Source organism: Stegodyphus dumicola, chromosome X2, assembly GCF_044657685.1.
Source record: "Stegodyphus dumicola isolate Sdum_Otavi_A_Nest chromosome X2, ASM4465768v1".
In the NCBI taxonomy this organism is placed as follows: Eukaryota; Metazoa; Arthropoda; class Arachnida; order Araneae; family Eresidae; genus Stegodyphus; species Stegodyphus dumicola.
In genome coordinates this window covers 187,669,379-187,682,691 of record NC_140781.1, presented here as the reverse complement: position 1 = coordinate 187,682,691, position 13,313 = coordinate 187,669,379, and the positions used below count along the sequence as shown (strand labels likewise).

Here is a 13,313-nt window from a genome sequence, read left to right as displayed (position 1 = left end):
TCTGCAGCTGAAGAGGCAGTTTTTGTGCTTAACTCTTCGAACCTAGTCCTGAAATTTACGAATATTAGCTGATTCGTATTGTCCTAACACTTCCTATAATCGTTTTTCGGGCTGTTAACTTAGGTTATGTAGTGCGTATTGTTGTGTACTTGCTCTGAATGCTGATAATTTAGGAGGAGATTAATTACATGGTTGGGAGGGTGAATATTTTCTTACAGTTTAAGCTACATGAAACTTACGAGTAATTTAGAAGCTATAAACATAGATGTTTGTCCATTTCTTTTATCGATGCGAAAAATAGTAAATTTATTAACATTAAATTTCTTCTTCATTCTTCTTATCAATAATTATGCTAATAATGATAATTCAAGGGTTGTCTAAATTGCAGTCAAGTGCAGAATCACTGCACTAACAGTAAAAAGAATGTGCAGTATGATTCATTTTCCAATAGTTGCTTATGATTGTTTCGAATTATGTAATAATCCATTCAAATGAACTCACTTCATTTTTTTCTGAAATTACAACTGAATGTTTTAAGCTGCATAGGTAATAATTTTTACCGCATTATTATACTGAAGCTATATAATGCGCAACTTTTAACTTGATTTTTATTACACCCATCATTTGTTAAATATATAAAATTTGAATATTGTAAAGCTTAATAATTTAAGCAAGATTTATTTGCTTAAAAAAATAAGTCTGTAAAATAAACTTACGTTTATTTTTTTCAATTCGAATAGAGGTTTAATTTAAAATATCATAGTAAAGCAGTGTTTTCCTTCCTGTTTCTCTTCAGGCTTCTTACCTGTAATGGAAGGTTCAGCAAGAGGAAATTATGGCCTGACAGATCAAGTAGCTGCTTTACACTGGGTGCAGGAGAATATAGCAGAATTTGGTGGGGATCCCAAGAATGTAACGCTTTTTGGACAAGGCCACGGAGCAGCATGCATCAATTTTCTTGTCTTATCACCTATGGCTAAAGGTAAATATTTATTCTGATATATGTGCTATATAACATATTAGAAAAATTGACACTTGGATTTATTCTTCGTAATTATTTTATTCCTATGATTGCATAAAGAAAATACTCATGTAATGTTTGACTAGGAACTGTGCGTTTTTGAAGAAAAGGCGAAATAAATTGGCATCCTGGAATTTTTATCAGGCATGAATCTTGCTCATGCACTATATTCTTTTCACACTATCTAAATCTCTGCATAGCGTGTTCCAAGTCAAATTAAAGTTTTTTTGGAAAATTATTTTTCCACGTAACACATAGTTTTCTAATGAGAAAGAAAGGGAATACACACAAGACTAACTTCATTACATTCTTACAATTAAGAATTTACACTTTTTCTCCAAACACGTTGCAGACAATATTTTAACGCATTAGAAAAACCTGGAATATTAAAATAAAATATTTCGATAGTATTCCATAGAATGCTATGAAGATGCATTAGAAAAAACATATGGAAACGAGATTTGTATTAGAGTTCATCATTGGGAAATGCTCCTCAATAAAACAAAAAACAATTACAATAGTAATGAACTAAAAACAACAAAATACTTTTTTTTCTAATTGTTAATTAAAATGCTATTCCGGGAATTGGCGTAAGAAATAATCACAGATATATAATTCCTTAATGAAACTCTCAAAGTTTAACTAGGAATATTTATAATCTTAAGTTATGCAGAAGAACCAAAGTGTTTCACTGTGTACAAATGTATACTTACAAAGGTGTGTGCGGGTCAGAATAATTTTTTTCTTTGTTTCAATGATTAAATATTCAGATAGTGGCGATTTTCAAATGGTGTATGTGGAAAAGGAAAACAATCGAGAAAAATTTGAAGAATTCAAAAGACATGAAGTAAATTTTAAAGGATTAGAAATATTGTACAATCTGAAGTACTGTACGTTCGTTTTGACAATGATTAGCCATCGGCTGTTATGCGCACTCCTGTCTGATGTCCATCCATTTTATGAGTGTAGTTCTACACACAAGTTAGATCGGTATCCTCTTCCACAGTATGGCATTTAGCCTGACAAAACGCAATAGTCGTTATCATTCCTATTTGTCTTGCGAGCAAGATTTTAAGCATTAAGCAGAATAAAAGTGTTATGTAAATGCTATGATTCTAGAAGCATGCTAAACAGCTATTACCAAGGTGTCACGGTGACTGCTGAGTGGAGAACAGCTTTGCACATAGGCTGCAGGATTTCTCTTCAGGCACTTATATTAAAGCATAAAGAGCTATACAACTTTTGATAGAACAAAGCATATTTATTAATATAACTGTTTACAGTTAGAAATTTAAAAGAATTAATTTTCTTTTAATTAAAATATTTTCTAAATTCTGCTAGTAATCAGAAAGATTACAAAATCTAACTCGCATATTCATTATTTTGTAATTGTAAAATTAATTTTACAAGATCCGATAGTGATCAATTCTTAAAGCTGAGAAACATTTCAATTCTGACCTGCATCTTACATTTAACAGGTTGACTCAACCTAACAGGCGTGGCGTCAATCCGAAATTGCCAAGAGGCGTACTAGCGTAACAGCGAGAAAGCAACTAAACGTGCGCTGGTTAGCGAAAACACGCTTTCAATAAACACAGAGATTCACCCGTTTAAATACTCATTTCACTTTAAATTTACACCCTGGCAAGAAAATGCGAGGGAAAGTTGAGGAGTTCAGGAAGAAACTTAAAATAAATTTGTTATGCAAAATAAAGGAAACCCTACATGCTAATCATTAATGAACTTTGATCAACTGAATGCGTCCACGTCACACACATTTTTTTCTTCACCTTTTATAATACAGATATATAACGTTAGTAAAACGATAGTCTTTAATAAATAATTATTATATTATATTCAATTAAGATTAAAATGATGCAATATATCAATAATGCAATTCATGCATCATTTATAATATATTACTAATTAATAAATTAAAATCGTTATGATATTTTCGATAAATTATCTTTAATAAATACTATTTTTATTAAATTTAATAAACTCTAAAAATTAAATGAGTTTCGTTAAAAATTAATTATATAAATTTTAATATGTATTAAAAATTAAATTTTACAAAACTTAATAAATGAAATAAAAAAACTGCATAAGTTATTGGTCTCGTTAATAAACTTTTACAAAAATTTAATTTCATGAAATGCTTATTAAAACTCATAAACTGTAAAATTATGATTTTTGTAAGGAAAAGATTATGTAATGTTTCAAAAGTTTATTACAATTTAAAAATTTTATTTGTTTTTCATCATTTTTTATAATTAAATCTATTTACTATTTAATATACTATAAAAAATAAACTAATCTGAGTATTCCAATAATTACTTTTTCGTACTTTTAATTTGGGAACCGCCATTCTGGGAAAAAAGGGTTTTTACCAGAAAAATAAATTTCTAGTATTTCATAGGAAACAATTTCAGTTTTACTGGTCGTGATTCCAGAATCCAGTACCTCCTGAACTAAAAACCACCAAAAGAGTTATAAAAAGCCAAATGAGACTAATTTTATTTACCTCCAATATTATTATATCAACACTTCTTGAGTGCATCCATGCCATATACTTTCCTTTTCTCCTCTACGTTTCTAATATAAGATTAAATTTCATTATGGCATGAATTAAAACATTTTAGCGAAATTTAAAACCATTTGATACTCTGCAAGCAAAGATTTATTTTATGCTGAATAGACCTTAAGTAAATTTTAAAGCAAAATGATCACATGAATTTTCTTTTATAAAATGAATGAGCCTTCTTTTATAATTTTAATGTTGAGTAAACGCTCAACTTTTTTATCGGGGTTAATCTGAAACTCAGCTGGACAAAACTTCATAAAACTGAAATGAAAAAAACTTTTAGTTAAGCAAAATGTATATTTATATATTAGATTTACCTTTGATTCTTTCAAGAAACATATAGCTTTACAACTACAAAATGACAGTTCGACCTGTGCATATAAATGTGATAATGCAAATTTAAAAGTTCCTAATTTTGCAAATATAAGATGGCCAGGTATTAGAAGGTGTTTGCTGTATTTGTTGTTTCAGTTGCTAAAAACGGACTGATAGAACGACACAGTTTGTTTCTAGGTCCATACCATAGTACCCAGTTTAGAACATTTAATGCCTTTTATCTTGAAAATACACACTGGCAGCAAATGTTAAAATATTTTAAGTTTGTATGCTCTGCACGCACAAAAGAAGTATTTGATCATAAATTAAACGTCTAGGAAAACAAATTTAGGTCTTACTTTAAACTGAACTTATGTTTGAATATGAGATCATGCCTACTATTTTATGATTCTTTTTCAGAACTAGCCAGAATTTTAAAAGTTATGAATCTATAAATACACATCATTGCAACAATGCATATTATTTGTTATATTTTATTATCTTAATGACATAATATTAATGGAAACACGAAGAAATACTAAATATAATTTTATGATAATGCATGTGGAATTAATTAACCAATGAGCTAGTAGTGTCAGAAATATAATTTTACATATGAAACATAATCAACTATTTATGGCACATAATTTTAATATATTCAGCTGTATAATTTTAAAGTTCTTTAGTTTTAAAACTCTTAATTTATTTAAACATTCTAATTATGTATATCAGTACAATATTTAAATGTATTCTAATTATATTAATAAATATTCTGCATAATGTGCTTCGATAAAACGATTCGCAAAGATTCATAAGAAAATGGTTGTAATTATATTGTGTATCCTTAAGAGCTAGAAATAAATTATTATTTTCCCTTAAAGTATAACTAACGTTAATGTAACTTAAAGGTTATCTAAATTTAAATTAAGCTAATAAGGAGATCTTTGCCAGTCGTTTTGGATCAGAAGGACAACAAATATTAAATAGCATTTGTAGGTTCCACTCTCTTCCCTGCAGGGTTGTTTCATCGAGCCATCATGATGAGTGGATCAGCTTTAAGTTCTTGGGCAATAGCGCGTGATGCAAACATTTATGCTCAACAGATTGCCCGGACTCTTGGTTGCCCAACAACTCAACCAGCTAGTCTTCTTGAGTGCTTACGCGAGAGATCTGTTGCAGACATACTAAGAGTTCAGACCACTGTTCCAATGTTTCTTACAGGATTTGGTCCCACTATTGATGGTATAGTTATCCAAAACGAGCCTCTTTTAATGATGGAAGAACTAGCGAACGAACATCAGTCTGGTTTGTTCGATCTCATGTTTGGTGTGACTCGAGTTGAGTCATATTTCTACATATCTGAGAAGGAGGAAAAGGTCGGTTTAGAAATAGGACGTAGGGATAAGCTTTTGCGAACTCTAGTTAGAAATATCTTCAACTATCACCTTCAGGAGATATTTCTTACTATAGTAAACGAGTATACTGACTGGACTAAAGCAGTTCAGCATGATATAAATGTTTTAGATGGCACGTTAGATGCTCTAGGAGATGCCCTTGTTGTGGCCCCAGTGGTGAAATCCGCTAATTATCATTCTTTAGGGCCTCGAAAATCATTCTTTTACGTATTCAATTACCAAACAGAAGATGGAAAGTTTCCGCAAAGGCAAGGCTGCATTTCCGGAGAAGATCTTCAGCACGTGTTTGGAGCACCATTAGTCGGTACTCTGGGTCATTTTTCTCGAAATTATACTCAAGCTGAAGTGGGATTAGCAGAAGCAGTCATGACCTATTGGGTTAATTTTGCACGAAACGGGTAAGTACATCTTTTCTTTATTAATTTGTTAAATTTCATTATGAATATTGAAACCAATCAGATGCAGTATCATGCTTAAATCTGAGAGACAAGGAAACACTCATGCTTAAATCTGAGAGACAAGGAAACACTCATGCTTAAATCTGAGAGACAAGGAAACACTCATGCTGACCGCTTTTTGGTGTAAAAATATTGTTTATAACACTGCAGTGATTACTTTCTATTGGCCCGGAAATTCGGCACAAATGTGGAAAGGAGATCAGTCTGGAACAAAAAATCTTGAAAAGCGAGTGAGAGAATTAGATAAAGCAAAGCCTCCTAAGTAGCAAAAGTGTCGTTAGCACCGAGTATGAATCTGGTTGGAAAACGCGAGATGAATTGCTATATACGCAGAAATCAGAAAATTGGCTGGCAGCGAATTAAGAGAATCGTGTGCCTTTAACGGATGTATTGTGTTGTGCTTTAGTGTTATGTTTCGAAATAAACAATACGGATCGTACACAATTGAACAACATGTTTTTTTGGCCCGTACCATATTGAACAACTCGGCCCATCAAAGAATGCCAAAACTATGTTTACTGAAGATGTACGAAGGTTTATTGGAAGCGAAGGATTGATAAGTTTATTATTAATTCAGAAACTAGACAGAAAACGTTCAAAATTTCATGTCAAACCGGAAAACTTCATGCATATCACAGAAAATTAAATTATTGATGAAGGAAACAGAGTGGGATACTGTCAGCGGATTTGGGAATTCGGCGTTTGAAATCCGCGTGCTCATTCCCATGGATATAAGGAAGCAATTTTTCGCCCAGAATAATTTTATATTTGGCTTGCTGTCTCTTGTGCAATGGTAACATCTTTCCACGCAAAAGCGAACACCATCATGCATGTGGAAAACCTTTTGCTTTTGTACAGTTGAGTTTACTTCTGCACGTGGAGTTTACTACTGGGTACTTCGACAGGATAGAACGACATATTGTAACTCTATGCAGAACATAACTTTAATCAAATTAATTTGTCGCAACTATATACTAGTGCGCAAAACTTAAGCAACACATTTTTTTCCAACAATTTCTTTCTCAAGATACAACCATGAAATTTCCGAAAAGGCGTTTTTGTGATCAGTACAATGGAATACCAACTCAGTAGAAAGGTGATAGATACGCAGATATCAGCATCATGACGTCAGAGGGTAAGATAGGGTAAGCAAAAGCAAGGAGTCAGCGCTCGCAGCTCAAGGCAACTTAACACGTTGAGCGCGACTCCGCTATTGCTGTCACTTTCGTTCAACCGGCAGCGAGCGAGCAGTATAAGAGAATGAACAGACGACTATTTCGTTTCACCTTTCATATTTCCTTTCGAAGGACAATGGATCTGCTAATGCACAATTGTACGAGCGGCAAAAAGTCTACCTCCTGTAGAGGATTAGTTAGAAAAAAGCCATGGGAGTGTACAGAGGATTTGAGAATAGAATTTTTTTCCTTTGTAATTATGTTCGGAATAGAATGAAATAGTGATAAGTAGAGTGAATTATTTTTTGAATCGTTTAAAGATGATAATTCATTAGGGCAGGCAATGGGACTTGATAATAATAGTTGTGGCAAAAGTGCTAACGAAACCAGAGACCAAAATGAATGGTTTGATCCAAAAGGCAATCAGCCAAATATAGCCTTTTATGAATGCGGTTCCAAAAAGTAATAAAAATAAATAAATTTTGATAAATTAATATATATTGAAACAAGTTTTAATAAATTCAGTGAAATTGCTACATTTATTTTTTAATTTTGATACTGTCGGTCCCTAGGAACCGACGTCGGCCAAACAAACAGTTCACGGTCGATTCCCAGGGACGGTAAAAATAGCGTGTTAAAAAAAAACAAAGCAAGATGCATTTCCAGGCATTCTTCTGGAGACGAAAGTGAGAGTGAACGTGCAGTATGGTTACAAGAATATAACAGGATGCATTTACACGTGGTAAAATAATTGGCAAGCTTGAGGAGAAGCGTGATTTGACGTCTGTCGCTGAAGAGCTTGGAAACCTTGTAGAGACTTTAGGTATTTTTTTGAAGCAGGCAAGATGAAAAATTAGCAACGCCTTTGCCGGAAATCGTACCGCGGACCTCTGGAGTACCGGTCCAGCGTAAAGAACCACTATGCCATGAAGGCACGCTAGGAAAGCGGGAGAAATACCTTATAACCTTCTAAACGACAGGTACAGCTGTAAGAAAGGTTTGTGTGGACAGCCAAGGAAAAAACGGTGGCTGATTGTGCCATTGAGAGCAGCCCATCGACGGCACGTCTATAGTGGTGTAGAGAACGCAGATTTGGCACTCCATCAGTGGAGTCACTTCTTCTTTACCGATAGGAGTCGTTTCAGATTGACACCCAATTCTCGGCACCAGTTGACACGGAAAGAGATACGGGCATGTTTTCATCCCACTAACGTTAGGGAGAGAGACGATTGGGGTAGTTCTGGTGTGCTTGTATGAGGATACATTATGATGAACGGACGGACGGAGCTCCACATTTTCAACAGAGATTCACTTACCGTGATGAAGCTACCCTCTCCACGTGTGTCTTTTCTGGGGTGCCATTGGTGTAATCTTTGTTTTTATGGACGACAGTGCACGTCCACAAAGATTCATGCTGTTGAGGAGCTCGTGGAATGTGAAGATATCCGCAGATTGGCCTGGTCGACGTTCTTTCTTAATTTAAACCCCATTGAACGTATGTGGAATGCTTTAAAGAGACCCCTGATGCCCAATTTTACCCTCCGGAGAGTACAAGAGAACTGAAACAGATGCTTCTTGAAGAATGGAAATTCTCATCGCAAAAACTGGTAGATAATTTAGTGTTGAGTACCAATAGACGGTGCAAAGCAACCTTTGAAGTTAGAGGAGGTCATATCTCTTACTAGCACTCTTTGGTTTGTTGTTATCCCTCTTGGCCAGACATTTTTTTATACCAATGCCATTCTGTCAGTAAAATCGTTTTCTATTCGTTTTGTATTTTATGCATCCTATTAATGCTTTTCTTTTTCGGTTAATACACTTTCCTCATTTAATCATCCTTTAAATACTATATTATACACATGTAGTATGATTTTATATCTCCCATCTGGTTTTCTGCGGAATTACGGACAGTATTAGAAATGATTCTTGGCTTTTGCACACTACTGTATTAGATGGAAAGAACGTTTCCCATAGAGAATGTCTATTCTCTCACCTCCTGATTTTTTCCTGTGGAACGCATTGAAAGGTAAAGTGTACCAGAACAAAATATAGCATTAGCAGAAAACATTAACTACTTGAACTTATGGGGACTGCCGAAAAGCTGATGCAATACTTGGATAACATGGAATGAGTCATGCAATTCTGCCTTCCAGCAGCAAGCACGTTCAAAATATCATGCAATCACAAGCGAAATCGCAGACAAAGATAAGTATACCTATATTTTTTTCTATATTTTGGCATTTTCACAAATTATGTGGAAAAACAAGGGCCAGTAATGAGTAGATCACCCTGTAACTTATAAAATAAAATAATTTTTTAATGTAAATAATTGAAACAGTTGTACATTAATGAATTTCCTAACGTTCCAATTTAAGAAATTTTTTATTGTATTTTTATAAGTAACATATAAAATTTATACTAAAAATCATCTTAAAGGTATAGATGTAATATATTTTGCTACTTTTATTTTATTTTAATACATTTATATTTAATTAAATATAATGTAAAATAATATTTTATTTTTTTACAAACAAAGATTCACGTAAAGTAATAATATGTAAGAACGACGGATGTTTAATTCTTGAAATTATATAGAGTCTAAATGAGATTTTCAAAGCAAATACCACGCAATAATTTCATATTAATGAATGTATTATTTTAAGAATTTATTATTTAATTATATCTTAAATAAAGTTTTGTTAAAGTTTATTCCAAAATACATTTTGAAAATATGTGAGATGTGATTTGTGCTATGGGAAAATTTTGATAACTACGTAATTTACTTAAATGAACCTTAAAAACTGTAGAACAAATACTTTATCCATTTAACATGAAAGACTTATTAATATGACATGTGAATCTGGAAAGTAAAGGTCAGACCTAATCATAGATTTTGCGTGTTTATAGATAACATTTACTGTACTAAATCTTTTAAACTCCTATAGGGTCATACTAATGCAGAAAACTAGAATAACAAAAACTTTCCTCAGTTTCAATTCAGTGAGCATGAAGATGAAAAATGTTTATTAAAAAATGCTTTTCAAAATTTCACATACAGTTATTCTTTCTGTCAGCAGCTTTGTCAACAGTGTTTGATGCATAGTTTCAAATACCATTTTAATGTTCTTGCTAAGAATAAAATATCTAACAGGTAAAATAAAATTTCTTATTTGTTTATTTGCTTAGACGGCAGAGATATATAGTTTCGGATGTGCCAAAACAGAACCAATTGTAAGTATTCATTCTAAAAACATCTTAAAAACCTTAGGAAGGCTGAAAACTGAAAAATGAAATCAGATGGACTTATAATATATATCAAAGAGATCTGCATTGGTAACAGATAGTGACAATCAGTCAAAGAGCTTTCATTATCCGAAATCAAATTCGTAAACTGAAGTTATTTTCCACATAGGAATAAGGTAAAATGGATTAATATATTCCTAGACTACAAATGATTGCTTATTTAAACAGTATTTCGTGTACAAGTTAATAACAAAAAAAACAACGGAAAGCATTAAATCTAAGTGAAACAATAACTCAACATTAAACATATTAAAATTAGATAAAAAATTATTTAGCATCTGTATGAAGATGAGTGTACTATATAAGTGGAAATAAATGTGAAACAGAAAGCAAAGACATGTTATTGTTCGGATGAGGAGCTATAAAAACGTGTTCCTGAAGCATCTTCTTTTATTTTTTCTTTGTCTCTTAACCTCAGTTGACATTCCTTGAAATTCATCGGGTCTCCTAGTGACTTGTTAATGTGTTTTGTTGTTGTTTACATTTTAAAACGTTTTTGAATGGAGTCATGGCTCAGTCTTTGAGAATGCCTACGATATAATCCTTACACCATCGGTATGAAACTTACTGTCTTGTTTTATAGAATTTCAAAATTTCAATATTCAAAAATATCACAAATTTCGCAGATCAAGAAACTACGATTGCCTTCCCTTTTGATTTTTTCTTCCACTGCAGACACTTTCCCACAGTCGCATTTTATTGCTGCTTATGAAATTTGTCTAGATCTTAGTTGAGCGTACTTTTGTGGTCCTTTAGTAACAGTTCTGCAACTTTCTTCTTAATTTCAAAATTGGATGGTTTCTTATACAGAAACAATATATTAGGTAACATAAAAGCATCAGCATCAAAAGCTTCAACATTTCTGCCTGCAACATAATCTGGCCATAAAATGTTCTACCATGCCAAATTCATATCCTGAAAGTTACTTGGTGTCAAGCTTTCATAATGAGGGTTAAGGATATACAAAAATAATGTTTCCACGAATCTCCGTGTGATAATTATTTATCTGAGGCTATTTTAAAACACCATAGGAAACCAGTTTCTTCCAATATGAGTATTCACAACTCGAAATACCGTTCGCCATCCAAGACATTTTTAGTTTAGATAATTTGCTAATGTACCGATTTGTTAGTGATCCGTGGTTCGACTATATAAACATTTTAAATGTTGGGCAAAATTGCCCAACATTGGGTTGATTTCCAAGCAGGAATCACGAAAAAGCAGCAATGCCTGCACCGGGTTTAAAACTCCTTACTTCCTAACTGCCAAACGGACGTGCTTCCCTTTATAGCACGAAGGCATATGGTAAGAAGGAAGAAAATTATTTACACTCTTACCCTGCTTAAAGGGCAACTGGGAAGGAGGGGACTCAGTCACTTAATACAGGTGGTAACGAATTATCAACCTCCAAACTTAAGTTCATTAGCTACTTGTAGAATTATCAGATTTGTTACAGAGGGATGCATGAGAAAACAAAGATGCCTTCGTCAGGATTCGAATTTCGGCTCTCCCGATTATTAGCTGGACTTGCTTCGAATTACATCACGAAGACACGGGGTAAGGAAGAAGAAAATTCCTTATAAACTGTCCACTAATTAACACTAGTATTTATTTGCTTTAGAAGATACTTGTATGAAGCCCATTTCCTGAAATGAAAATGGCTAATATTTTTAACTTGCATGTAAAGAAATACATTATATGATTTTACTGCTTGGATCTGGCGGGCTTATTTGCTTTTCAGATAAACTTTCTACTTTTTACGAACATTGAGGAATGAATTTTACTTAGAAATCCGAGTCTATATAATTCAGTGGGGGAATAAAAAAAATTATGTAATTGTAGCTCACCAGAAAAATATTTTTTAATTTTCTCTTCCTTAGAACTAATCGAAACTTGTTTTCGTTGACTTAAATTTCTAAAATTTGTTATATTTCTGTATTTTCAGGAATTTCGTTTTATTTATCAATCAATGTTTCTTGGAATCCTTTATTTTGCAACGTTTCATGTTTCCGACGTTTTTCGTGATATTATTTTTTACGTTGTTCTCAATTTTCAGTACTTTCTGCAAAGATACTTAATTCTTTGATTGTAGAATATTAAAAAAAATTCTTACAGTGTAAACGCTTAGTGCAATTTATTTAAGCTTTTAAAATTATTCTAGGTCGATATTTCAAAATTTTAAGTACATGCTATTAATAAAAAATTTTAAGTACGATTTCGAAATTGGAGATTTAAATTTGAATTATAATGAAAAATTTAAATGAACTGAAGTAAATATTTCATAAAGTCTTTATTTTGCACTACACTTCTTTATACAGAGATCCAAATGTGCAACAGCCAGAAAGAGGTGCTCCAGAACGATCAAAAGGAAGATTTGACAGGCTTATGTGGCCGCCTTATGAAGAAGTCCATCAGAAGTATATGATGATAGGTAAGTGGCATTCTCGTTTTAAGAATAGCAGTTTCTGTATGAGCAATATTTAACTGATAATAAGAAATCGCATACAAGGAAAAGAGAACAAGTATCCATCCAACATCTAAACTTTTAAGTCTTCGTGTGCTTGGTAGTAACAATAAAATATATTTGCATGGTTAACAAATTTTAATTTAGGCACCGATATCTACGAAAGCGATATCTTTTATAACTTGGTCTACATTACATTGCACTAACATAGAATAGTGGGTTGAAAGCATTCAACAATGTATATAGAAATGCTATTTAACATGGGGGCTTTGAATAGATGAAAAACAGTTTTTATCTAGAGATTTAATTTCTTTAATCTTAATTCTTAAATTAATTTCTTAATAAGGCATGAGTAATTTTTCTAGGATTTGCATTTGTCTGAAATTCACAATTAACAATCGATATACAAGTATAGTAGAAATCGAATTATCCGGACTCGAGTTATACTTTCGGAGGTATCCAAAGTGCCTGTAAGCTTGATTACTTCTCCTTCTTTGAATGCCAGAAAAGCTAAGATTTTTTGTTAATTTATTTGAGAGTTTTGACTTAAAGCGCGTTAACATTGTTAGACCTTCAAT

At 32.6% G+C, this 13,313-nt stretch overlaps 1 protein-coding gene across 1 annotated transcript in view; it reads left to right on the top strand.

The window, feature by feature from the left end:
• Positions 1-13,313, top strand: part of LOC118199469 (neuroligin-4, X-linked-like) — a 624,820-nt gene that overhangs the window by 567,006 nt on the left and 44,501 nt on the right. The window contains exons 3-5 of the mRNA XM_085809401.1: positions 797-982; positions 4,917-5,733; positions 12,590-12,702. Coding sequence (XP_085665527.1) covers positions 797-982; positions 4,917-5,733; positions 12,590-12,702 — 1,116 coding nt within the window. The remainder of the gene's footprint in view (positions 1-796; positions 983-4,916; positions 5,734-12,589; positions 12,703-13,313) is intronic.